Source organism: Petromyzon marinus, chromosome 23 (assembly GCF_048934315.1).
Source record: "Petromyzon marinus isolate PM22_M1 ecotype Great Lakes invasive population chromosome 23, UKy_Petmar_22M1.pri1.0, whole genome shotgun sequence".
Lineage (NCBI taxonomy): Eukaryota > Metazoa > Chordata > Hyperoartia > Petromyzontiformes > Petromyzontidae > Petromyzon > Petromyzon marinus.
In genome coordinates, this window is record NC_133689.1 from 9,907,066 (window position 1) to 9,933,706 (window position 26,641).

The window sequence follows — 26,641 nt, forward strand, 5'->3', positions numbered from 1 at the left end:
TTCGTTTGCTTTACAAAATAACAATTGTAGGAATAAGCGCAATTTCTAACGCGTGCATATTTCGCAAAATCGGACGCATTGTGTCGATCGAGAAGTCGAGAGGCGTACAGCCAGAGCGCAGTCCCTCGTGTGCTCCAGCCGGAACCAATAAACAAAATAAGTTCCCCAAGCAATTACAAAATTATCTTCGGCACTGCATGGTGATGGTTAAGCATATGCGCATTACACCGTATGCTTGTGTTCGGCAATTGTAAATGTTTCTTAAACTTCACTTGCAAATGTAATTTAAACGTAGTGATTATGCATTATGCCCATACTTGCAGTCTGCCAAAAATAGAAATTAAGGGGTGATGGAGTGGGGCGCTAAAATGCTCGTAACGACGATCCAATATGAACGAGCCCGTGGTGTAACGCCGTGTCGCTATCAGGGACTTTGGCTATGAAAAGCCGGACACACCGATCAACGGTTTTATTGCACGTAACTTGGGAGACACAAACCAGAGCAAACAAAAAAGGACTCTCATTTGCAATGCACAAAATAATTTAGCCCCGACAGCTACCCGGGGTGGAAGACGGCAGCCACTTCTCGGCGTGGCCCCACCTGTCACATGATCTCGTGTCACCCGACACACAACCGATATCGTCGTCAGGACGAAATTGACGCCGTTAATTTGAATCCAGAACAGCTACTCGTCCGTTGGCTTGCGTACCACCAATTAGATGCTACACAAGACGATCACGTGTTGGCAAACCGTTGTGTAATCCATAATTTGTACTATTATTGGAGTGTGGAAAAAAAAAACAGAGTACCCAGATAAAACCTACCCTCATAATAGTATACCACACAACACCTTTGCATGTGTATGTTATAAACCTACCTGGTGTACTACCCTTTAATGGTGCATTATTACTATACAGATGGATATGGCTCCATATATACATTATCCCCAACTTCAAAAGCATGTGCCACCAAACCCTTCATTTATACAGTATATGAGTGTACAATTCAAATAATTCTACCTCTACACAATGTGCGTATGATAATGCAGACAGAAGCAGGCTTGGAATGCATTGATGCACATATCATCATGGATTTTCAAAGCATCACTTGACTGAGAGATCGCTATACTGACACCATGGTCTATGGCCCTGTAGAGCTACAATACATCCCAGCCCTATGAAGTTTTATCATCCCCAATCATCTACTGTCATTCCTCTGTTCACATTCCCTCCCATTCAATCACTGGATTTGTCTAAAAAGTGCCCATCCTTTTTGCGACATGTCAAACCCACGACCATTTATATTTTTATAATAATGATCGTGACATCCCAGATTCTTGTTTCATATTCTGTACATTTCTTATCTGCCCTCTCCCAGACATTCCACGTATACATCAATCTTTGTTATTTGATGTAGTTGTTTTTTATCTTAGTATTTATGATTTTGTTGGTCGTGTTGTTGTGAATGAACATGTTTATTATCCAGGAATGCTCGCCGTATGAACTGATTGAAGAATGGCATCTTAAAGTTCAATCATGACATGTTTATCTTCATGACTTCATATGATGCCTAAACATTGTCTATTACTTTTTATTGTTGTTACTCATGTCAAAGTGACTCCCGGCATAAGCAAATGTGGAGTAGCAATCACCTCCAGTGGTGGCCCTGAGACAACGGTGGAAACTCCACATTATCAGTGCGAGGACCAAGTCACTCCGAAGTAAAACTACTACGCGCATATTCAACGTGTTTATTGGAAGAGTCCAGTCTCTCTGCAGGACAACCATTGTTGACTTTGCATTTTGTCGCAGATTCAAGTTAACAAGAGGAAGAGTGGTTTGCTACTCAAGTGACAGTGGTGGCACGCGAGGCCTAAGCAGACGAGGCAAAAGCTTAGTGTCCCAAGTAGCTAAAGGGGCCACGGCTTTATGAAGACATAGGGGATGCACCAAAATATCATACTCGAAATCACGTCTAAAAATAAAAAAAAAATATTTCGTTCACTATTAAACGACAATTCATATGTCTAATCTGTCTTCTCTCATCTCAATGATTCTCTTTCTCTTGCCCTCACTGCTAATGTTCCTACCTTTCTGTCATAACCTGCACCTCTCTCTCCTTTCATCTCGTTACTCTTCCATCTATTTGTAAAAAAAAAGAAATCCCATATTGCTACACCTCTATCTCGTGTCCATATCCCTTCTGTTATCTCGGCAGGTGTTCATAAATTTGAGTTGAGGGGGGCCCAAAATAATTTCTTCTTAAGGCCCCTCCGCCCCGCCCGACTGGGTGGTGCTCATCTCCTGTTTACAGCACGGAGCCAGTGGTCAACATTCCACATTCCATGCCGGCATCTGAACTCGTGACCTCCTGTACTGCTGGTGCCTGTCACCCAACTGGTTTATGGGTAGAGGTAATTCCGTAATTTGATTATGATTTTAACATTGCATCGCATCACTGTTGCTTCTTATGAATGATAACTTTATGCATTCAGTAAAAAAAATGAATTTGAAAATTATTCAAAAAATCTGTTAAAATGTAGAAATTATCAAGCAGGCAGCTTAGGTTGTGACAAGGACAGCAGTTGAATGCTTTTATTTCGGAAGTCAAATATACAAAACACGTGCTGATACTAAGAAAGTAATAACAATAATAGTGATGTGTATCAAACTGCATTGCTTCGAAAAAAAACAAATATGCGATTACATTACATTATCTGTAATTTCGAATCATCAGTAATCGGCCACTGATTTATTTTCGAATGTAGTAACCCTTCCAACACTGTGCATGGGCACAGACGATAGATGCACTCAGTTTAACAACAGATCAACGGCACAAACATCTTGGCAGGCTGACACTGAACTAATACCCGGGGCCCTCCCTGGCGAGCATGCCAAGCCCATACATCGCACCAAACAGGTCATTAGTCCATCTAATTTACTCTCAGATTATCATTAATCACGTTTTAAGGCCTTACAAGGGAAGCCACAGAGTGAAACATTTTGCGTACAACTGCTAAACGAGTTTGTTATTTTTTTTGTAGGAAAAAAGAGATCCCTTCGAAGGATATAAATTAAGGTTGCCGCACACAACCCATGCGAACTCAAAGGTGGATACTGCCTCTGACGGACTCTACCAATGTCAGGCGATGTGCCGGGGGGGTAAGGGGGGAGGGGTTAGTGTGTGTGGAGGGAGGAGTACCGTTGTTTGTAAAGGTAGAAGGCGAATCCAGCGAAGATGAGCGCAAAGAAAGGCACGAGGATGGCGATGGCCACGGAGCTACTGCTGGTGCCCACGTGGGAACCCGGAGGTCGCCGAGTTCCACCGGCCCCACTCATTCCTGCCCGGGAGAGACGTGCGGAGAATGTGTACCACGACGCATGTCACTAATGCCACATCAAAGTCAACATCAAACGCTTCTTTTTTCCCACTGGCACATCCGAGCTGTGCCGCATGCACCTCGTGGCATGGGTGGGGTTTTTTTTATACTATTGTTAATTTATTGTTTTTCAAGAGCCAAGGATACAGTCATGAATATCAGAGGGAGTGCGAGACGGAATGTAACAAAACGTGCGATTGGCATAGTGAGTCACTACACCCTAGTGATTAGGGAAGGGATGAGCGAGAGCACTTGGGCTCGCCGGCAACGGTTGGGGACCCAAAATATTTCCAGGGGGAGGGAAGGAAATGGTGGAAAAAGGACGGGGGGGGACAATGTAACAGAATAAGACGCAAAATAAAATAACAAACGCAATGTCTAGGTTTGTCCGTTTTTATTGTATCTTTCAGCAGCAACGACCACTATGTGAAGGGGATGGTGGAGTAGCGGTACGGGTGGTTTTTACGCTGGATATTTTTTGCCAAAAAAACGAACCCGCGAAACTCTGGCCTACTTCACCACGCTGGTTCAGTGTGGGTCGGTAAAGGCCAGGGAGCGTCGATATTCGAGAATGGTACATTACAACAATGGATTTTACTCAACTGCTCTCTCCTGAGAATGTAACCCCACAACAGCCTATGCTAGATATATTTTTGTTTTATGCATGGTGGTCACCCATTCAAGGCACTACCAAGGCTTAACATCCTTCCAGGTGATTTGGTCACCTGGAAGGATGTTAAAGGCGAGCCTTGAAGAAAATTGTAAACATTCAACATTCCCATGGTGGGGTTGGTTTATCAAAGAGATCACCACTATGAACAGACCAAACGGTTTTCCTTAAAACCTTATCCTGCTAGACCACCCAGATTATATGGCTTAGCAAAAATCCATAAAGAAGGTACACCCCACCATTGGCTCACCCACCTACAAACTGGCCCGATATCTGTCTGAGACCTTGCAGCCATTCACTGGTAAGACCACCTCTTCTGTACTTAACTAAGCTCACCTGGTATCGTCAATTAAAGACATCTCACTGTCCCCAGGTGATTTGCTCGTTAGTTTCGATGTAGTTTCTTTGTTCACCAAAGTTCCTGTGCCCAATACCATTGCAATCATTGAAAATTTGGTCCAACAAGGATTGCATGCTGATGTACCGGCCCTGGTGAGACACTACCTCACCAATACATACTTCACCTGGAATTAAACATTTTACAAACAAACTGAAGGCACCAAATGGATTCTCCCTTATCTCTGGTTGTAGCCAACATTTTAACGGAAAAAATTGAGACAGACGCCATCCAGGCATCCACTCTACGCCCGTCCTTGTGGAAAAGGTCTGTGGATGACACGTTTGCCATCTGGCCACATGGCCGACCGGCTCTGAACCAATTCCTCAACCACATAAATTCCATACACCCAGCCATCAAATTCACCATGGAGGTAGAAAAGGATGGCATGCTACCTTTATTGGATATCCTAATCAAAAAGAGACCAGATGGCTCAATGAGCTAATCTGTCTACAGGAAAGTAACCCATACGGATGCCTACCTAAAACCTGATTCCCAACACCATCCATCCCAGAAGAATTCCCTCATCAAAACGTTACACTAAAGAGCTCAATGTATCTCCGACCATGAACACCTAACGAGTGAACTCAACACGTACACCAAGCTCTCAAGGCGAATGGATATTCTGACCACATAATCCGCAAAGCCATTACCCCAACCGTGAGGAAGGAGCCATCTGGGGATCCAATCAAAAACATCACCTTGCCATACAGAGCAGGGGTAACCAAATCTATTTCCAAAATCATGCACAAACACAAGATCCAGGTCCGAATTAACACAGTACATACAATTTGTGATCTGATCCCATCTGTGAACGACAAGATTCCTGACCTGCAATATCCCGGCGTCTACAAACTAAGCTGTATCTGCGGCAGCAGTTGCATTGGGGAAACTAAGCGATATGTCTCGGACAGTGTTCGTGAACACAAGGCAGATTTGAAACACGGTAGGACCAATACTTCTGCCGTGGCCGATCATTATTTTAATGCGGCTGGCTCACGCAAAATTGATGTCTCTAAGACGATGGTACTTGATAATTGTTTTTTTACCCTTTTATCTGGCAACAAAACTGACACCTTTTTTTACAAGGAGTCATGTTTACATTGACCACAATACCTGCAGTCGGAACGCAAACAAAAAAAATAACAACTCTGATAATGTATGCACTGTCCTTGAAATTGATTGGTCCACACCCAAGACAGCTTTCTTTAGAGCCTCGTCTCACATGGTGTTGGACCAGAAGACGCCAAAAGGCGCACAACTCAAAGACAATGCACCATCAGAGTATGAGAGCTCGGGGTAAGAATTTACACCATTGGAAACCTCATTTGCCAGTAATAAATATTGATAATTGTTTTTTTATCCTTTTATCTGGCAACAAAACTGACACCTTTTTTACAAGGAGTCATGTTTACATTGACCACAAAACCTACGGTCGGAATGCAAACAAAAAATAACAACTCTGATAATGTATGCACTGTCCTTGAAATTGATTGGTCCACACCCAAGACAGCTTTCTTTAGAGCCTCGTCTCACATGGTGTTGGACCAGAAGACGCCAAAAGGCGCACAACTCAAAGACAATGCACCATCAGAGTATGAGAGCTCGGGGTAAGCAGGACAGTGCATACATTATCAGAGTTGTTATTTTTTGTTTGCGTTCCGACCGCAGGTATTGTGGTCAATGAAAACATGACTCCTTGTAAAAAAAGGTGTCAGTTTTGTTGCCAGATAAAAGGGTAAAAAACCAATTATCATATTTTGTTACTGGCAAATGAGGTTTCCAATGGTGTAAACGATGGTACTTTGAAAGCCTACTGGCCATCAACAAAGACTTGTTCATGAAGCCATCCATATATACAGACACAGATGCAATTTCAACAGAGAGGATGGTTATGAACTTAGCAATCATTGGAAAGATGTCATAAACCACTTTGGGTCATGACTTCATTTGTGTTTTCTTGCCAACCTCCACCGTCAGCAGTCTGGGTGTGTCGAGCGAGGTACAATGATTGCTTGGCGGCTCTTTGATTGGTGTAGACCCAATGCCAGTGTCGTTGCTTTCTCCTACATTAACATTAGCTGCCCCGCCCATGCTGCTGACACACTTGGGCTACGTCCATCTCTAAACCTTGAAAACAGTTTGCCTTTAGAGCAGGGGTCTCAAACTCGCGGCCCGCGGGCCAATTGCGGCCCGCGAAACAATATTTTGTGGCCCCCTACTTGACATCAATTTTTAATTTTTTTTTTATTATTATATATTTTTTTCCATAGCTCAGGCTCGTGACAGCTTCCGGTGTTTGTTGACAAGTTAGCCAACGCGAATTAGCAACGTTAGTCACTTGGATGAAAAGTGATTCTGGAGTGACACCGAGTGGAAGGAAAATATATCCTGTCACCCAGTGCAAGGTACAGAGGACTTAGGAAGTGGGCGGACTCAACAAGAGTAATCAGTGACCTAATAAAGACAACAGAGTGTTGCAATAGGAAAGGGAAAATAATTACATGGATACCAAATAGCATGAGATGGGTGGCAATAACAAAAGCCAAATGGTGGTTAGAACCTGAATATTATAAAGAAGAAGTTATAGATTATTATTACAAGAGAAACAAAGACAAGGAAAAAGGACAGATATGTGCAATCGCAATTTAATCAAAAAGAGCAATAAATTAAAAGATATAAAACATGAGACAATGCACTTGATGTTAAGAATTAAGACAGGTGGAGTAACATGGACACCAGAGTTAGCTCAATGGCATCCAGAGAGATTTGGTAGAGCAGAAGGATATGTAGGATGTAAACAAAAATAAGAAAATCTAGATCACTTTATTTATGAATTTGAAAGGTATAAACACCTGAGAGAGAACACGATTGATAAATTTAATAATGATAAGAAAAACGAAGTGCTCAAAAAAAGCACTTGTTCAAAGAAAACTGGAAGAAGAGGGTGTTGAGGCCATTGCTCTGCACTGCATTATCCATCAGCAGGCCCTTTGCAGCAAATGCCTGAAGTTTGACAATGTGATATCTTTTGATTTAAAGCTTTCGTGACTGCAGTAATTCATATTCTTAGTTTTTTCGGTAAAGTCACGTTGAAGAGAAACAACAAAATAACAAAATATATATAAAACAATAAAAAATTCTCACGACGTTTCGACCATAACTCAAACGGTCATCATCAGGTGTGTCGGTTTGCATAAAGAGGAAATAGTCAGCATATTTATGCAAACCGACACACCTGATGATGACCGTTTGAGTTATGGTCGAAACGTCGTGAGAATTTTTTTATTGTTTTATATATATTTTGTTATTTTGTTGTTTCTCTTCAACGTGACTTTACCGAAAAAACTAAGAAAAATGTGATATCTGTCGCTGTGAAATGCATCAACCATATCAGATCCAGGGGCTTAAAGCACCAGCAGTTCCGCACCTTTTTAGAGGAAATAGTCAGCATATGAGGATGTGCTCTACTTCACCGAGGTACGCTGACTCAGCAGGGGAAACGTCTTGAAGAGGTTTTTTGAGTTGAGAGCAGAAGTGAAAGCCTTCATGTAGAAGAATGGGATGGCTGTTCCTGTGCTAAGTGATCCCAAATGGCTCATGGACTTAGCTTTTCTTGTTGACATCACACAGGAGCTGAATGTATTAAACAAGAAGTTACAAGGCCAGGGGCAGCTTGTCAGTGCTGCCTATGACAAAGTCAGAGCATTCTCCACAAAACTTGTGTTATGGAAAGCCCAGCTCTCTCAGACAAACCTCTGCCATTTCTCAGCATGCAAGGCACTCATGGACGCGGGCACACCATTCAGTGGTGAGAAGTATGCTGATGCCATTGTAAAGCTACAGGAGGAATTTGATCACAGGTTTGCAGACTTCAAGACACACAGAGCCACTTTTCAAATTTTTGCTGACCCCTTCTCCTTCGATGTGCAAGATGCCCCCCCCTGTGCTTCAAATGGAGCTAATTGACCTGCAGTGCAATTCTGAACTGAAAGCCAAGTTCAGGGAGGTGAGTGCAAAAGCATAAAAGCTTGGACAATTTTTGAGAGAATTGCCCCCCACCTTCCCTGAACTTTCCAGGATGTTCAAGCGGACCATGTGCCTTTTTGGGAGCACATATCCGTGTGAAAAGCTCTTCTGCACCATGAACTTTACTAAGTCAAAGTACAGGTCCAAACTTACTGAGGGTCTCAATTGCTTCCTCCCTCAAGCCAAATGTGGCTCAGCTGTGTAAGAAGAGGAAGCGCTGCCAGGTCTCTGGCAGCAAGGAGTAGGTAAGAGAAGCCTATGTTCTGAAGAACCGTTCATGTTCTGAACTGTTATTAATAAAGATTGAGAAGGTTGGATCAGTTGTATTTTTTTTTTGAATACTTGATGCGGCCCAGCCTCACCCAGACTCTACTTCCAGCGGCCCCCAGGTAAGTTGAGTTTGAGACCCCTGCTTTAGAGGCTAACCCCCGTTTTCTTGATGACGACCGCTTTTGTTGCGATCGAAACGTCGTTTTTTAATTTTTTATTCACTTTATTTTGTATTATTATTTTTCTATCTACGTGACTTTACCGAAATAACCAAAGAATATGCAGTGGCACGCTTCAATATGTAGATGTGTGTTAATTAAGTCGTAATTTAAGGTCACGATTCAGTCTTATAGACACACTTGTGTTTACTGTCTGTGTTGTTTGTTCTGTCTTTTTCATTTGCGTTGTCTGTCTCATTCACGTTGCCCGTATCATCGATATTGTAACGTTTCTACTGCGTCTCATATGTTGTCTTTGCATGCATGTCTTGTCTATAATGTATCATTTTTAGTGTCTTTAACTGCCCTCTCTGTACTGTTTGTCTCGTGAATAATAATGTTTATCTTATCTCTACTGTCCCCATTCATGTCTAGTTTATTCAGACCAACAGCCTAAATAAATTATGTTTCATGAATTGAACAAAATCAATTCCCATGAGTGCGCTTACTGCAAATATATGAAATATATTTGGAAGCCACTGGAGCTATGCACTTTTAAATATAGATGAAAAACTCATTTATAACTGCTTTTTGTGTTTAATTTGTCCTTCCCCTGCACCTCCAATTAGCAGTTGGCTACGTACGGTGTGAAAGAAGTTCAACATAATACATAAACATTCAGAGCAGAATTCGGTACCATTAGAGGTGGCAAATACCTAAAGTCAATATCAGCTTCTGTATATGGCTAATACAAGTTGATGATATGATAACATACTTATCAAAATCATAAACACACTAGGGTCTATTTAACAACTGGACAATCGCATTCCATTTCGAGTGCCCAACCTACACTCAGAACGTTGTACGTTTGAGTCTGTCGGCGGTCAACTCAGTTCGTCGTTTTTCAGGGGTTTCATAAAATCGGTATCAGTTTGTATCGCAAGCCAACAGTAGATATCCCACGGGCAGACGAGCCTTGGCCATGGGCATGTGGATCTTCAACTACTGGCTCAGGGATGTCAATGGAGAGGACCACTGCCCTAGCATTTAGGATTTATTTTTATTTTTTATAAAAAAAACTTTTAACGCACCAATATACGTAAAGGTCGCGTCAAATACAGGAATCCCACGCTATAGGCTGCCGCATTATGCGTTGGAACACATCTCCTTATACGTGTAATGCGAAACATTACACTAAGGAAAGCGGACTATTTGGCGATGTAATATAGCACCGTACACATACACCGTGCATACCGCCGAATATCCCTCCGCCTCCCATCTACCAGCACACCATTTCGTGTGGTCATTGCGCACGTGTTAGGTTGGAAGTACAGACTAGCATTAGGTGATATGTTTTAAACAAGTACGAATGGTGATGGTGCCTCTGGAAGAAAAAAAAGGCAAAGGAAAAGTATTAATCTAGAGGTTAAATGAGAAGTTTTACAGCGTTTTGAAGCGGCTGATATTGCAATAATGCTTGGCCTACCCACGACCTCCGTGAGAACTATTTATGTTAATGCAGGAAAACAATCTAGAATATGCTGAAATTGTTGCACCTTTAACTGCCACTAAAATGACTCGTATGGCAGCTGTGGAATTCTAGAAAATGTGGAAAGACGTTTAAGTGTCAAAATCAGCGTAGCTATTCAACCATCTCTGATGAGTTTAATCAAATTATTGGCATATTTAAACTTATAATCACATGCATATTTGTACACTTCATAACATTTAGTCAAACTTTCTTCACTCGATAGAAATGTCGGCTAGGAACGCAACCCCCGACTTTAACATTATGTCTTTGGGACATTAGAGTTCGCTTTAAGTAATTTCGAATTAAGTCGCATTTCCCAACAACACATCCCTAACGCGGGGTGATTCCTTGTACCCTATCGCATTTTTAGCGAGGTTAAACTTTGCTGTGGGCAGCAGAGGGCAGTGAAGCACAAACCATTATTGTATTGTAATTCTATACTTCCACATCAGGGTGAAGTAAATGAGGAGGATCTCATCCATCATCAGGTTGGCAAAAATAGGCCAAATATATGTTGTGGTCACCATGGTGCACATTTGCATGCTGTGGCCTGGTCTATGCAGGTTTATTTTTTTATTTTTTTTGCTTTTTACTATTTTGTGTATCTAAAATTGTAATGATGTAATGTTATGTCTACATGTGAAGCGCTCTGTGATGATTTTAATTGCGAAGGGCACTATATTAAATCAAGTTTGATTGATTGTCTCATATTGCTGTCACATTGCATCAGGTCATCATTTTAGTCTCACTTGACCTAGGTGAAGCCCAGGTCACATGAACATACCGAGCCCTAGCAGTATGAGTTGGTAGAAACAACTATGGCATCAACTTCCACACACACCAATATCCCCTATATATACATGTACATTAATGTAACTGCAAAACACTTTTCTGAATCTGAGACCACTACTTATTTTCAATGAGACGTCAGTTTAACAAAACACACGGTTACTTTTTCACAACAATGCTGTTGTGCGATGCTTAGTTGCGTTAAAAAGCCATCCCCTCGTGCATCACTGTAATCCTTAACACAGCCTATTCTCTATCCATCTAGCGGAGATGTCTTGTTTTGTTCTAATTATGTTCCAAAGTGAATAAGAGCAAAGCACATCTAGACACGCAGACATGCACGATTATTTAAGGGCATGTAAGTTTACACGGCGATTGTCACATTGAAAACGTCAAGTCAAATTGTATCCCTAGTGAAATTAATATTCTGGTGTTGCTAGTCTTCACCTGAGGTCCTCAGCTGGCAACAGTCAAGCCTTAGGACTGCTGTTGACTTCACACAGGTGGTAGTTGTTTTATGATGCTTTGAGGGTTCACGGGGTGAGTTCATATTTTACTGGAGAGAAATGAGACGCGCCCAAAACCGGGCATGCAATTTCTGCAAAAAATGAAGCCATGTCGATAAACATTTAAATGTGGTGGTTTAAAATATATCTATATTTTGTCTGAAATCCAATGAAGTTAAATCGATCCACTGAGGTGCATACATATCATTTTACAGGACATCCAGTCCTCTCAGGGGATGAATTCTATTTTACTAATTATTCGCATCGGAGTAATTTGGCCAAACAGGAGATGTTATTGAAGTCTCATGGGATTCTTACCAGCACAGTTGATACATCAGTAAGACACATAACTGTCTCATTTGACTTAAATTAACTTTGCAAAAAAAAGCTTTGAAATTAAGTCGCCCACTAATTTTTACAATTATTTTTCTTACGAGATTACACAGTCACACACTCCGACCTTCAATGCTCCACATTATTTTGCTCCTAGCTGAATTCATGAACCACTGAAGGAAAACCATGTTGCAAGTATTTCCAGAGTGGCTATCACAACTATGTGTAATATTAAAACGCATCTATAGTACAGTAAATATGGTCAGATGGAAATGTGGCAGAGCACCTGTTATTTCAATCAAGGATCATTCCAGCCCATCATAATTTACAGGTCAATCAAATGAAAGTGAGCAGTGCTTGCACGATAGAGATACTGGATCTATAATTCACATAATTGGCTCGGTATCACCAACGATGAGGAGCACTTGCCGGGGTTGCATCAGGATGACAACAATGATAAAACGGAGAGGAGGTCCCGGTACATGCGGATAGATATCTTCAGGCAGATGTTTGATGTTAACTGCCTCGATTGATATACAGGAGGTCGTGGGTGCGATCCGAACACTGACGCCTGTATATGTGAAATTTGCATGTCTCTCTCCTCGTGGCTGTGTGGATTTGCCTTTGAGTCCTCCGGTTTTTCCCCTCCACATTTAGAATCAACATGCATTTAGAGTATTTGGCTGCTATAAATTTCCACGTGATAAGCGACTTCGTTGAGCTATCATTTGTGGCCAGGTCGCTTCTGAAAAGTAGCTATATATCTCAGTGTGCCGTACCTGGTAAAATAAAAAAAAATGAATAGTGTACTTTATTGTTTTAATGTGACCACGCTTAGACAGCAGAGTGAGGAGCCCCCCCCCCTCCCCATTAATGGCCATGCATCTCTTTTGTGCGCCGCTCACTTTCCGGCAGCTTCTCCCAGCCGTTGCACTTTCAAATTCCCCGGGCATTCACCCTTACTTCAGCCAATCCGCTAATCCCTTGATCAGCCAGCGAGCACGTTCGTGGCTGCTCTTACGGCCAAACAGGGGCCCGTTCCAGATTGGCGGGCCAACCAATGGGTGAGCTGGCGTGCCCCGATTCAAACTGTCAAGGCGTTACGCGGGTGACGGCTCCATTAATTGATTTATAAGGATTGCCTCTCGGCTTGACTGTACTATTTTATCGAGAAAGCGTCGTTGAGTTAAGACTTATTTTTTTCAAGAGGGCTCCCTGCATTAAAACATTTGGCCAATTCGTTTTTCAGTGAGTGTTCTTCTTGTGGGAGGAAACCCACTGTTCCGTGCCGCTGTCTAATGGCCATCTTGCAGCACATAATGGTGTTTCGATATCGTACTTTGGCTGCGGATGATGTTCCAGTTTTGGAATAGGCCACCGGAACACACTGAAACCACTCATGTGAACGCTGTCACAGGCATCTCAAGTGTTCCCTTGATAGTACATGTCAAGCATCAGGAATTCCCTACACAAATTACCAGGCCGAGGCTGACATAAAATAATTGACTAGGTGCAAACTGTCCCAGTTTTAAGTGCTGACCCCTTGGGTATCCAGCTGCTTAAGGCTTGATTATTAATTAAAATAAATACACAATGCAGTATTTTTTGCTTGCATGAACAGTTGCACAGCACATATACTCTCATGTGAATGATTGCAATTACTTGAGGTCTGATGTTTTATAATAATGTGTGCATGGCAATAATCTGCAATCAGAATTGTACTTTACCAAGTCTCTGTACTCCAAACTGTCCAAATCCGTTGGCTCGAATGGACCCTTGATAGACAAAGCTTTCATGTTCAGCAGATACCTGCACAATACATACATTTAACATACAATGCAACATTAATAGTCATTCACGAACACATCCCAGATTTCCAGATATGTCTCTATCTTGACCTTATTCAACAAGAAGTAATCGCAGACTGTTGTGATGCAAGTTACACTTCCACGTGGCTAAGGAGGGGACACGGACACATGTATGAAACAGCAATACATTTGACAATTCAATTATAGAGTGCTTAATAGCCACGGTGCGAGGGGGAGTGGAGGGAGTATCTGTCTGCACATGATGCAGAATAGGCAACTTGTAATTGGCTGCGGGACCCCTTTTTGAGAACCCCCAGGCCACACATTCCAATAGCCACTTGGGTAATGGAATGCGTTAGTTGAATTACAAGCAAACGCTTGGCCAAGTTTTGACATTCGGTCTCTCATCAGCAGGCAGGCTTGCTTTAACCAGTTGCTGGTGAACTGCCAGATGTGCGTAGGCAAAGAGCCTCTCCGTTAAATATGAGTCCTAGTTCGGCAAAAAACTAAATAATGCACAGCACAGTCGGGTGAAGAGGTAGCACATGGCGAATTAATCCCAAGTGTGCCTTGACAGCACCCCCATACAGGGATAGTATACATTTTATCCGTATGTAGTATACATGCAAATAAACTAAAATTTATATATACATCAAGAGACGTGCACACTGAAACCCTTGCATGTGAGTCACATATCCCGGCAAGCAGTGTGTGATGAATGCACAGTGCTCTATTTTGTTGGCAGGCGATTATGCCATTGATGGCACCATTTTTATAAGAATTTACATAAAACATCCCCATAGTCTCGCGTTTAATCTGGAACATATTCAAGGGATTTACATAATGCCGCAGAAGAAATCCCAAGTCATATTCTTCAGCTTTCCATTGTCGTGGAATTTTTTTTTTCATGCAATGGAATGAAACCATGGATCCAATAATACAACTGCATGCTTAAACGTTTCATGTCTACGGTGCTTCATCATCCTCATCATCATCAGCCATGGTCAATCCAATCCTGGATAAAGGTCTCCTGGTGGGGGGGGGGGTGTAAGCACCTCGCAGGTGTCTTCTCTCCTGATGCTGCCACTGCATTATTAGTTTTGACCACCGGCCATTATCCATTCTAGCAACATCTCCTGCCCAAGTACATATATATAAATGTTAAATCCAGGAAGGCCAGACTGAGTCGTAAAGACTCTTTTTCAGGAAGGTCCTGCATTTGGTTTTATTTCAAGATGCTTTCAGCCAACTAACATGTGGGAGAAACCCCACGCATGGAAGGGGGCAACGCTCTATCCCTGTACTAATGAAAACGGATGACGATTAGTCTCGCTTGCTGTACTGCTTTCTTTTCCCGGAGAGCCAGGTTATGGCACCTCAACACAGGAAGGGAGTGTCACAACATTTGTGTGATTCACCAACCCTCGCCTCCATAGTACTGGATTACAGGCCATGTGCAAAGCTAACACCAGCCATTATCCAATGTTGCCAAAGGCCCTGCCCAAGCTCACATACTAAACTTATTAAAACTAAAAGAAGTGCAATTTTGATTCTAATGCATTGCATTATGTCGCCTACTTCCTCATAGAAACCAGGGTGTTGTCGTTTTTATTCTGTCACTTCATCAAAGTTGTGATATTGGGGTGTTTATATCATGATATAAATGCAACTGTTTTCATCATCAAGTTACTCAGAAGAGTTGCAGTGCTGCAGTCGAGTTACTCACATATCCATCCATGATCCAGTTGCTGCCCTTGAATTTTGCAGCTGATGCCTGGCTTGTGATTTGCCAGATCTGCAGAGACAGTCTGGCCTCTTGCCTCTTGTAATTGCCTGGAGGCGACGTGCACCCATCGCATGCGTGAGCGGTATTTAAGATATACACTCATTTTCACAAACCATCTCTGTTGTTTACGATCACGTGTGTATGTGAAACAAACAGAAATGTATTGAGCGTTATTACTACTGTGGCTATGTGTGTTGGGTGGCCCTCCAGTTAGTGCCCACCCGATATTCCGAAGGTTATGAGTGCAATACCTCATTGGACTCGACTAATCCCATCATTACGACAGGGTTAATACAATTAGTACCGATTTGTTTTAAGAAATGGAGGGAATAGGACTACAGAATGGAAAAGACTGTTGTAATGTGCCCATCCTAAAATTATTTTGTTAATATATAAACAATGCAGGAATACCATCGATATTTTAATGAGCAATGCAACTACATTCACAATTTTATATTTGTAATTCCAGCACCACGTATCGTAGTTAAGAAGTAACCATTATTGTCAGAGTAAAGTCAGAATGGCTCCATGCTAAGGTAAACAGAGTGATTAATGATCTGAGCTGGCATGACTAGTCGGGACGCGTTCCTGGTTTTTGGATTAATCCAAAATGTGGGTCTATAAATTACATTTTGATAATCGCATTTATGTTTTGTGTCAGATTTATCAAAAGATGTAATGGTACAGGAAGTGACGCAATTTTCATGGCAACACTTCCGTGCTTCTTCCTGCAGAAACGCCGTCACGTGACGCAATTTTGATAATACTTGCCATCACTTTTGCTAAAATGATTAACATGCAAAAAATGTTTGCATTAAAATGTAAGTTTCACGAATGGACCGCTTCGGTTATCACGGACCATTGATGCTAGTCGTGGCTGGGATTTGAACTCAGGTCACCTGGTTCATAGCGTAGTGCGTTACACACTTTGCCAATGGCCGCCCGACACGATAAAAATAATAATAATAAAAGAGTGTTCCAACACACAAACCGTTCTCAACCATGGCAGTCAATTGGCATGGGCATGTGCTTTGCCCGTCCTTCCAGGTGTCATTATTTACAATCCAATGAATGCACACATATATATTTCATGGACCCTATCTGGACGTATGGAAAAAAAGTTTAGGGACAAAGTACCTGCAAGTTTGAGCGTCACACTGTTGTCTGAGAAGGTTATGTTGACCCTTCCAGTGGCCATATTAAAGCCGTTCACCACAAGCGTCATGGAATTTTTCTGTCCGAGGTGATCGTAAAACCCCTTCCACGTGTAATTCTCCGCAAAGACGGTGTCGGGCACTGTGGAGGAACGTTCCGCGGGTTATGAATTAGTAAACAGAGTGGTGCGGTCACCACTCAAGAGTAGCGACAATTTTCTGTGAAGAGGTGACACCCTGTTTGATGTACTTTTGAAAATGCCTTCGGATGGGGTTGCGGAGGAGGACCTATCAGTGAAGTCCAAATAGGACTCTCAGTTATCTCTGGCCGGCCCCACATTATCACACAGACACACCACAGTGTTCACGTGCGAGTCGACCGGGTATAAAGGGGCCCGAAATTCGAGAGCGTGATAACTAGAAACGGTGTTTCCAGGTCAAATAATGATCATTTTCCTCCAGTATCTGTTTGGCGCGGCTAAGGCACACAGCTCGATGGATATATATCTTCTGTGGGCCGTTTGGAAGTGGTCGGACTCGTGAGACTGCGGGCCGTATGAACTGAGGAATCTGACCCACAGGCCGTAAGGTTCCACACCCCCTACTTTAGGATGTCGAAAACTTTATTTGCAAATCATCATTTGTGTAAATGCAAATTCTTCCAACGATAATTCTGCAGATAATAACCTATTATTTTGGAGAGAATGTAGGCCAAGGCCAGGAGTATATTACAAATGCCACTGATTTTGTGCACGGTCAATAATTTGGTTGCGTGAATCTTAGTGCAGTCTATGCATTTACTCTACACGTACAGGAGCCATACGTACACACATTAATTAATTTCAATTCTGAAAGATATACAACAGTATTGCTTACTGAATGTGAATCATGTAGTGATAGTATAGCTGTTATAAGATGTCGTGGGATCTGCTTCCTGATCAAACGACATATCGAAAACAAAGGTCTGAGCTCACATGAGCATTGCAAATATTTGCAATTATTTTCTACATTATGTTGTTAAGATGAAATTTGTTTTCATTTTATTTCACGTTCTATTTTTGTCATATACAGAAGGTGATGTGCGTTTCAAAGGGCTCTTATCTGTCTTTTTATGCACTCTATCTTTTCACAATTATGATAGGTGAATGTTTACCAGGATGGGCTTTTTTTCCTGCCACACATAGAACAAACCGAGGCACACAATGGCACTTGTTAAAAAATATATATATTTGAATCACAAAACTTTCTGAAACTGCAGTCCACAACTCAAACCCTTTGCCATCACAGACACAGGGCCTTACAAAGGGATTAAAATATTCCCTAGAAAATAGCAAAATGCAGCTTGCTGCTAAGTAACAAATGTCCATCTGCAAATAGACGTGGCTCGTGTTCCCAGGCAGGTGAGTGGGACGTCTGTGGCCGGACAAGTAGTGCGGCGACGGAGGGTGAATTTCCAGGTAAAAAAAAGACCACGATTTTAAAGCAAGATCACACATTTTAATAGATATGGAAGAACTCTGTAATTTTACAGGTATAACAAAAAAATCGAGCCAAACCATCAACAGGAAAACAATCCAATGAAACAATGAACATAAAACAGACGAATGATACCTGGCTCCCAGTGACTTACACAAGTTTTTACAGATAAAAGATTCCACATGCAAGGAAAACAATTTCTTAGTGACAAGTGACATGTGCAATGAATGCGTGGTCGGAGGAGCCAAATAAGTAGGTCTTATGGGTGGCAATGAACACCTTGGTACGCCCTTCTTGCAAGTACAGAACTCTTCAAGAGCACCAAGTGAAAATGTTACCATTTATTTAAGTTCAGGCATTGGATTCTACAGCAGGCCACACGCTTTTTGTTTATCGCTCGTATATCTGTGAGGCCTACAGGACTTGCTGCCAGAGACCAAACAATTCCCCATTAGACAAACGGCAAGAAACAAATTTAGTACCACGAGGTTACACCGGTAATATATTTATGGGCCCTGAGCACAATCAACTGTACCTCAGCTGTAAGTTAAGCAGTCAGACGTTCTGCGTGAAGCATGCATGCAATTGTGATTCAATTATTGATTTTTCTATAATTATTTGTCACAGCGGGGTGCAGGCAAAAAAGGTTCGGTGAAGCATGCAGTGTCAAATAAGGTTCTGTAAAAATGTTGAACTTTAGTTATACAGCTGATATTCAAATACCTATACATATTGCTGTTTTCATTATGGAATAATGTATATTGACTTACCTGGAGGTTTTGGATTAAAGTGTCCGAGATCTGAAGGAATCACTTTGTCTCTGTACTTCTTTCCAGCTGAAATGTAAACAAAAATGAACAAAAATTTGATCCGGGAGGCTCTTCATAAAAAATGTATACAAAAATTTCACCAGAATGTTGCTATCATTGTTACATCATGTGACAAAGAATCCACTCGGATCTTTCACAGAGCAGAGCAACACGTCGTGCTAGAGAATGCCCCACTGACCCCTTCAAGTGACCTCTGGTACACAGTATGGGGCAACACCCCCCCCCCCCCATCCAGCTTTGCCACTGAGAGTAATGTTGGTCCCATGACAGTCAAACCAATAGATTGTTTTTATTGCCTGAGCTGCAATTTAGTAAATTGAAGTGCAGAACCAAATCTAATGGTGTCTTTGTGCAGTCATTGTTGAGCAAGCTGAGGCCACCAACTCATTCATCATAGGAGACTTTTCTGGATTGTAACCAGGATTTCAGCGGTGCCAGCTAAGCGCTGAGACCTCTGGGGGAACCGGGCACCTCTCGTATCTATCAATAGGTATTCGTAAATTTATATTGATCTCATACAGTGAGGAAGAAAAAGTATTTGATCCCCTGCTGATTTTGTACGTTTGCCCACTGACAAATAAATTATCAGCCTATAATTTTAATGGTAGGTTTATTTGAACAGTGAGGGACAGAATGACAGCAAAAAAATCCAGAAAAACGCATGTCAAAAATGTTATAAATTGATTTGCATTTTAATGAGGGAAATAAGTATTTGACCCCTCTGCAAAACATGACTTAGTACTTGGTGGCAAACCCCTTGTTGGGAATCACAGAGGTCAGACGTTTCTTGTAGTTGGCCACCAGGTTTGCACACATCTCAGGAGGGATTTTGTCCCACTCCTCTTTGCAGATTTTCTCCAAGTCATTAAGGTTTCGAGGCTGACGTTTGGCAACTTGAATCTTTAGCTCCCTCAACAGATTTTCTATGGGATTGAGGTCGGGAGACTGGCTAGGCCACTCCAGGACCTTAATGTGCTTCTTCTTGAGCCACTCCTTTGTTGCCTTGGCTGTGTGTTTTGGGTCATTGTCATGCTGGAATACCCATCCACGACCCATTTTCAATGTCCTGGCTGAGGGAAGGAGGTTCTCACCCCCAAAGCATAATGTTTCCACCTCCATGTTTGACGGTGGGGATGGTGTTCTTGGGGTCATATGCAACATTCCTCCTCCTCCTCCAAACACGGCGAGTTGAGTTGATGCCAAAGAGCTCCATTTTGGTCTCATCTGACCACAACACTTTCACCCAGTTGGCCTCTGAATCATTCAGATGTTCATTGGCAAACCTTAGACGGGCATGTACATGTGCTTTCTTGAGCAGGGGGACGTTGCGGGCGCTGCAGAATTTCAGTCATTCACGGCGTAGTGTGTTACCAATTGTTTTCTTGGTGACTATGGTCCCTGCTACCTTGAGATCATTGACAAGATCCTCCCGTGTAGTTCTGGATCACGTGTATACGGGGTCAACCAGGGTGCCATGGCCCGGGGCAACCTTGCCCCTGGGCTGACACCCCTCCCGCTCGGGGGAGCCCCCACCACACACTGTACGCGGTGCCCGCACTATCCCAGTGCTCGCCAAGCCCCGCTAGGGCTGGTACTACACACAGCCACCCACACGGTGCTGTCCACGATGTAGGAACATCGAACGGCACGAATCATCCAGGCCTCCACTATACAATGACATCCCCAATGTCACTACACTATCACCTGCTATTTAAGCACACGTGCAAACTGTTATATTCACACATTGAACAAGTGGCAAACACATTATTTAGTAAGACAACCTTATTTTTCAAGTGTTCAGGCAAACCTTATTATTTTATTCTGTTACACTCTGATCTCCTCCCTGCTCTATCTTCTGAAAGAAACCACATGTGATGGGAAGAGATGCCGGGTGTGTGCCACAACACTGTTCACATTTCTTTAAATCCCATTTGCCCATTATACAGTTACGAGAGCATTAGGCAATCATGAGATAGCAGCCAGCAACGTCCTTTGGACGTATCTGTCCATCCATCCCTCGATCCCTCCCTCCAGCCGGCCAGCAAGCCAGCAAAATATTTATCTCGTATCGTAAAGATATGAGAGTACGATAGGGTATCACGTGCATTTGTGTGGGATCCACAGCCGGGGTAGGGTGGAGGTGTGATGAGAGTGCGACACCCGCACAGCTTGCACACCAACCAGCCAGGCAGACAGGAGACCAGGCAGGAGGGCCAGCTAGCAAAACTTGTTATCCTAATATAGCATAACTCAGGATGAAAATATACCCAGATCAATAGTTCCAATGTAATAAATTAATCGCTTGTCGACTCCATGCGAACCACACTGTCCAAAGAATCATTGAAAAGGCAATTATTTTTGTATATGTAATATACTGCCTTGTTGCAATGGTTAGCTAGCTCGATTCATAATCCAGAGATCACCGGTTCAATCTCCCGGCGTAACAGTTGAAATAACGATGCACGTTTTCTAAATTCTCCCTGATCTCTATCCGCCCAGCAGTATAAATGTATAAAGCAGTTAGTCGACTGGCAGGTAGCGTGTGATAAGGTCAAGCACACGGTTAGTCTCACCTGATCCAAGATGTCTGATCAGCATAGAAGAGTAGACTAAAATACCTCCTATAGGTGCTCTATAAGGCTCTCAACAGCTCCTTCTGTTGGAGGCATTTGTGCTGGCAGTGGCACGATCAGGCAAGTGCAGGGCTGCACCTTTGCCTATACATGGAAAAAGTATTTGATCCCCTGCTGATTTTGTACGTTTGCCCACTGACAAAGAAATGTCTATAATGGTAGGTTTATTTGAACAGTGAGAGACAGAATAACAACAAAACAATCCAGACCCCTCTGCAAAACATGACTTAATACTTGGTGGCAAAACCCTTGTTGGCAATCACAGAGGTCAGACGTTTCTTGTAGTTGGCCACCAGGTTTGCACACATCTCAGGAGGGATTTTGTCCAACTCCTCTTTGCAGATCTTCTCCAAGTCATTAGGGTTTCGAGGCTGAAGTTTGGCAACTTGAACCTTCAGCTCCCTCCACAGATTTTCTATGGGATTATGGTCTGGAGACTGGCTAGGCCACTCCAGGACCTTAATGTGCTTCTTCTTGAGCAACTTCTTTGTTGCCTTGGCCATGTGTTTTGGGTCATTGTCATGCTGGAATACCCATCCACGACCCATTTCAATGCCCTGGCTGAGGGAAGGAGGTTCTCACCCAAGATTTGATGGTACATGGCCCCGTCCATCGTCCCTTTGATGCGGTGAAGTTGTCCTGTCCCCTTAGCAGAAAAACACCCCCAAAGCATAATGTTTGACGGTGGGGATGGTGTTCTTGGGGTCATAGGCAGCATTCCTCCTCCTCCAAACACGGCGAGTTAAGATGATGCCAAAGAGCTCCATTTTGGTCTCATCTGACCACAACACTTTCACCCAGTTGTCCTCTGAATCATTCAGATGTTCATTGGCAAACTTCAGACGGGCATGTATATATGCTTTCTTGAGCAGGGGGACCTTGCGGGCGCTGCAGGATTTCAGTCCTTCACGGCGTAGTGTGTTACCAATAGTTTTCTTGGTGACTATGGTCCCAGCTGCCTTGAGATCATTGACAAGATCCTCCTGTGTAGTTCTGGACTGATTCCTCACCGTTCTCATGATCATTGCAACTCCACGAAGTGAGATCTTGCATGGAGCCCCAGGCCGAGGGAGATTGACAGTTCTTTTGTGTTTCTTCCATTTGGGAATAATCGCACCAACTGTTGTCACCTTCTCACCAAGCTGCTTGGCAATGTGTCTTGTAGCCCATTCCAGCCTTGTGTAGGTCTACAATCTTGTCCCTGACATCATTGGAGAGCTCTTTGGTCTTGGCCATGGTGGAGAGTTTGGAATCTGATTGATTGATTGCTTCTATGGACAGGTGTCTTTTATACAGGTAACAAGCTGAGATTAGGAGCACTCCCTTTAAGATTGTGCTCCTAATCTCAGCTCGTTACCTGTATAAAAGACACCAGTCCACAAAAGCAATCAATCAATCAGATTCCAAACTCTCCACCATGGCCAAGACCAAAGAGCTCTCCAAGCATGCTAATCACAAAAATCAGTTCTAAAAGAAATGCATTTTTAATCTAGATGATATAAAGTGAATAGCTCCAGTGGCTTCCTGATATTGGAAGGGCGTTCCAGACGGCTGCAGAAGCGCATCTGACAGCGTGCGATGCAGTGACCCATATTTGTTCGATGGCTAGCCAAAAGTCGCGAGGGTGACCGGCGTCCTAATACGATCACGTAAACATATCCAAGCACCTCACCATTGCAGACTGGGGGCTTTCCGGTCCAGGTGCCGTTGGGCCCACAGGTGCGGTGCTCCGACCCCCCGGCGAGGAAGAAGTCCTTCTGGCAGGTGTACACGAGCGTGTAGCCCAACGTCGAGATGTCCAGGCCAAGGACGTCCACGTGGGCCGGCGTCTCGGGCTGCCCGCACCTGTGGTCTGTCGCACGGGAACGCTGGATGTAAAATCTTTAGCGAAACGTCGGGCCAAGAATTGTGGAAAAAAAATCTGCTCGCCTTACGACAGTCTGGTTTTGCCGAGAAATCTAATCAATTGGCATATCGGCCCCATGTGACATCTTGGTTTGATTGGCCATCTCAGGTGGTCGAGGGTTATAGTTGAAAAAAATGAACGTTGTAACAACACGATTGAACCCACGAGAAATTAATTATTAATCATGTTGGCCGACGAAAAATTACGATTCATAATCTTTCAAATCAAATCAGAACAATTGGTACTCCATTTCGTAATGTGCAAGGCTGTCACAAAGGTGCAATATTTCACAGACGATCTATAGTTTGCAGTAATTTCAGAGTAGTAAGGCGATGTTTCTAGTGTGGCTTTTTTTGCGGCAAATTGTCACCATTTGTCAAAATTTGGACCATGATGCTGGCCCACATGGATTATCCAGGGTGACTGCTTGGCTCGAACCGGGGACCACCGTGACAAGTGGCAAATGTGCCATCCCTCGGCCGTGTCATGGTCCATATTCATTGCCATAAAAAAAAACTGCCACTTAAACAACGGTGAGTGACCTGGAAGAGACAATTTTTTGAGTAAAGATCACAGATTGTGAAAAGAGCTTTGACTGCACACACAGGTGTAACAAGACACGCAAACCTGTAAATAGTACACAGTGTCTGTGCATATGCAAAATAACCATTCGCCTATTTTTAAGAAGTGCATTGTGGCCCATGTCAACACGAATTTGAGAAGATGCGGCCGACTGACAGCAACAGCAGTGATCCAGGGATAGACAACTGTGAACCGGTTTCATAATATTTAGGACTCATCAGCACGGTTTGGTCACCAATGCACACTGCTGCAGAGTATGCCTCTGGGATCTATATATATAGTGCTGACACCCACACTATGGGGGCCATTAGCTTGGCTATTGCCAACAAAAATCAATTAGATAGCAGACGTTAAAACTATAAGTTTAAAAAAAACTGTTACGATAATTTTTTACTATAGAGACTGTTATTCTATTATGATGGGATGTTATCATAATTTACAGATTTGGCAGACACACACAAGTATAATTTTCAGTTTTTCAATTTCACTGATGTAGTTTATGTGCACTCCAATATCTCACATAGTAATTTTACATTGATTAGGCTTCATATTGGATACCTTACATGTATTATTTGTGCTTGTATTCGAATGCACTGTTTATGCATGTATGTTGAACTTATTTCGCGCCGTACGTAGCCAACGATGCTATTATGGTTCACCAGTCCTGTGAAATAGCTTTGCTTCAGCACCCTGAAACATGTTACAGATTGTTTGCACTTACAACTGGACGATGATTATAATATGCAGCACAGAATTTCGGAGGAGGGGCACATGGTATATGACAGACACAGAGAAATGCAAGATTCATTGCAACCAGTAATCCACTGACAGTCGATCACCCATAATCATGTGTACCATGTACATTTGACAAGATTAACACGTCGTTATTTGCAACAGTGCATGCATGTATGGTCAGTAAAGCTATATAGTAGGATCTTGTTTTGTGTGTGTAAGCAGCATTTCAGTGGATTACACATTGCACCTCCAATCACAACACCCTGGGTTCGATTCCCGGCCATGCATAACATCAGTGACCAGTGGTATCTGCACCCCTTCTGGGCCTCTTCTCGGTCAACTCAGCCATACATCTGTACCTGGTGTGATGTGTAAACATCAGCGCTCGGGAGACAAAAGTGGCCAGGTGTGTTTCCGGTCACACCAGCATCTCAGGTTTTCAGTTTCATTTCATTTTTCAGTTTCAATTATTTGGAATAACCTTGTGAGCCATTCGGCTCTTGATTCAGGTGCAACCGCAACAAACAATAAAATTACAAGATACATTTAAAATATATTGTACGCAAATTTAAACATCCCCGACAAATATTCTTGGTTCTTTCGGTAAAGTCACGTAGAAGGGAAACAATAAAATAATAAAAATATAAAACAACAAAATATATATTACACGATGTATTCTAAACGCATGCATATATTTCGGATGACTTTACCGAAAGAACCGAGAATATGAATCCCTGCAGTCACGAAAGCTTTAAATCAAAAAATCCCCTACAAAAACAATAAAATCTTCCAGAAAAAGCACCATTTGTTTATGCTGCGTACAAAAATGTGCAAAAAATCCTATTTTGATGTTTGATCACAATAACAATAATACAATTTAGATTTTAAAAAATGTCTAACTCTATACTATATCAAAAAATCTAAACCTTTCTAGAAATTACTCAAATAATGCTAAAAAACAATGTAACTGTTATCATAAGAAATGTGATTGGAAGTTAACAATAGCGACATACATAACATATATTACTAAACCTAGTATCCTTCACTAGCTGCATGAGTCAATCCATAATAGCAGGAGTAACAGTAGTAGTAGCACACTATTATCAAAATACACGATAATTTCTCGCTATTGGTCATCTATAGCTATATATTTGATTTCAGGCCACTGGATAGCAGTGGCAGCTAGGGTTGTACAACTCTTCTAGAGCAGTTTTGAGTGATGGTCTTGTAGGTAGTGATATGCCTTAATTATTAAAGCACTCTGTGGAGGCAGTGAGGGTTGGTGGATCACCGCACACACGTTGTGAAACTCCCTCCCCGCTGGTGTCGATGTGCCATACCCTGGCGCGTCAAGTGAAGGCAGTACAGCAAGTAGACTAATGACCATATGTTTTCATTTGTACGGGGATAGGGCGTTGCCCTCTCGCACTCATGGGCTTTCTCTGGGTGAAACGGTTTTCTAACACATGTATGATACACGCTCATCATTAAATGGCTGAAAGCATCTTAAAATAAAGTACCCAATACAGGACCTTCCTAAAAAGTCATGCAATGCAGTGTGGCTCTGCTCGATACGTAATTAAATTGTAATTAAATTGTTAACATTACGAGCTGCTCATTGACAAAACTTGCTCCTTTGGTGTAGAAAAACAGGACAAGGTTCTGTCT

General features: G+C 42.5%; 1 protein-coding gene across 2 annotated transcripts in view; it reads right to left on the reverse strand.

The window, feature by feature from the left end:
- LOC116945092 (CUB and sushi domain-containing protein 1-like) overlaps positions 1-26,641 on the reverse strand; it is a 630,678-nt gene that overhangs the window by 6,790 nt on the left and 597,247 nt on the right. For both annotated transcript variants that reach the window (XM_032959197.2, XM_032959196.2), the window contains exons 64-69: positions 23,423-23,602; positions 19,058-19,123; positions 16,795-16,953; positions 15,598-15,704; positions 13,791-13,872; positions 3,203-3,341 (exon numbers count right to left, since the gene is read on the reverse strand). In XM_032959197.2, the coding sequence (XP_032815088.2) occupies positions 3,203-3,341; positions 13,791-13,872; positions 15,598-15,704; positions 16,795-16,953; positions 19,058-19,123; positions 23,423-23,602 (733 nt within the window). The remainder of the gene's footprint in view (positions 1-3,202; positions 3,342-13,790; positions 13,873-15,597; positions 15,705-16,794; positions 16,954-19,057; positions 19,124-23,422; positions 23,603-26,641) is intronic.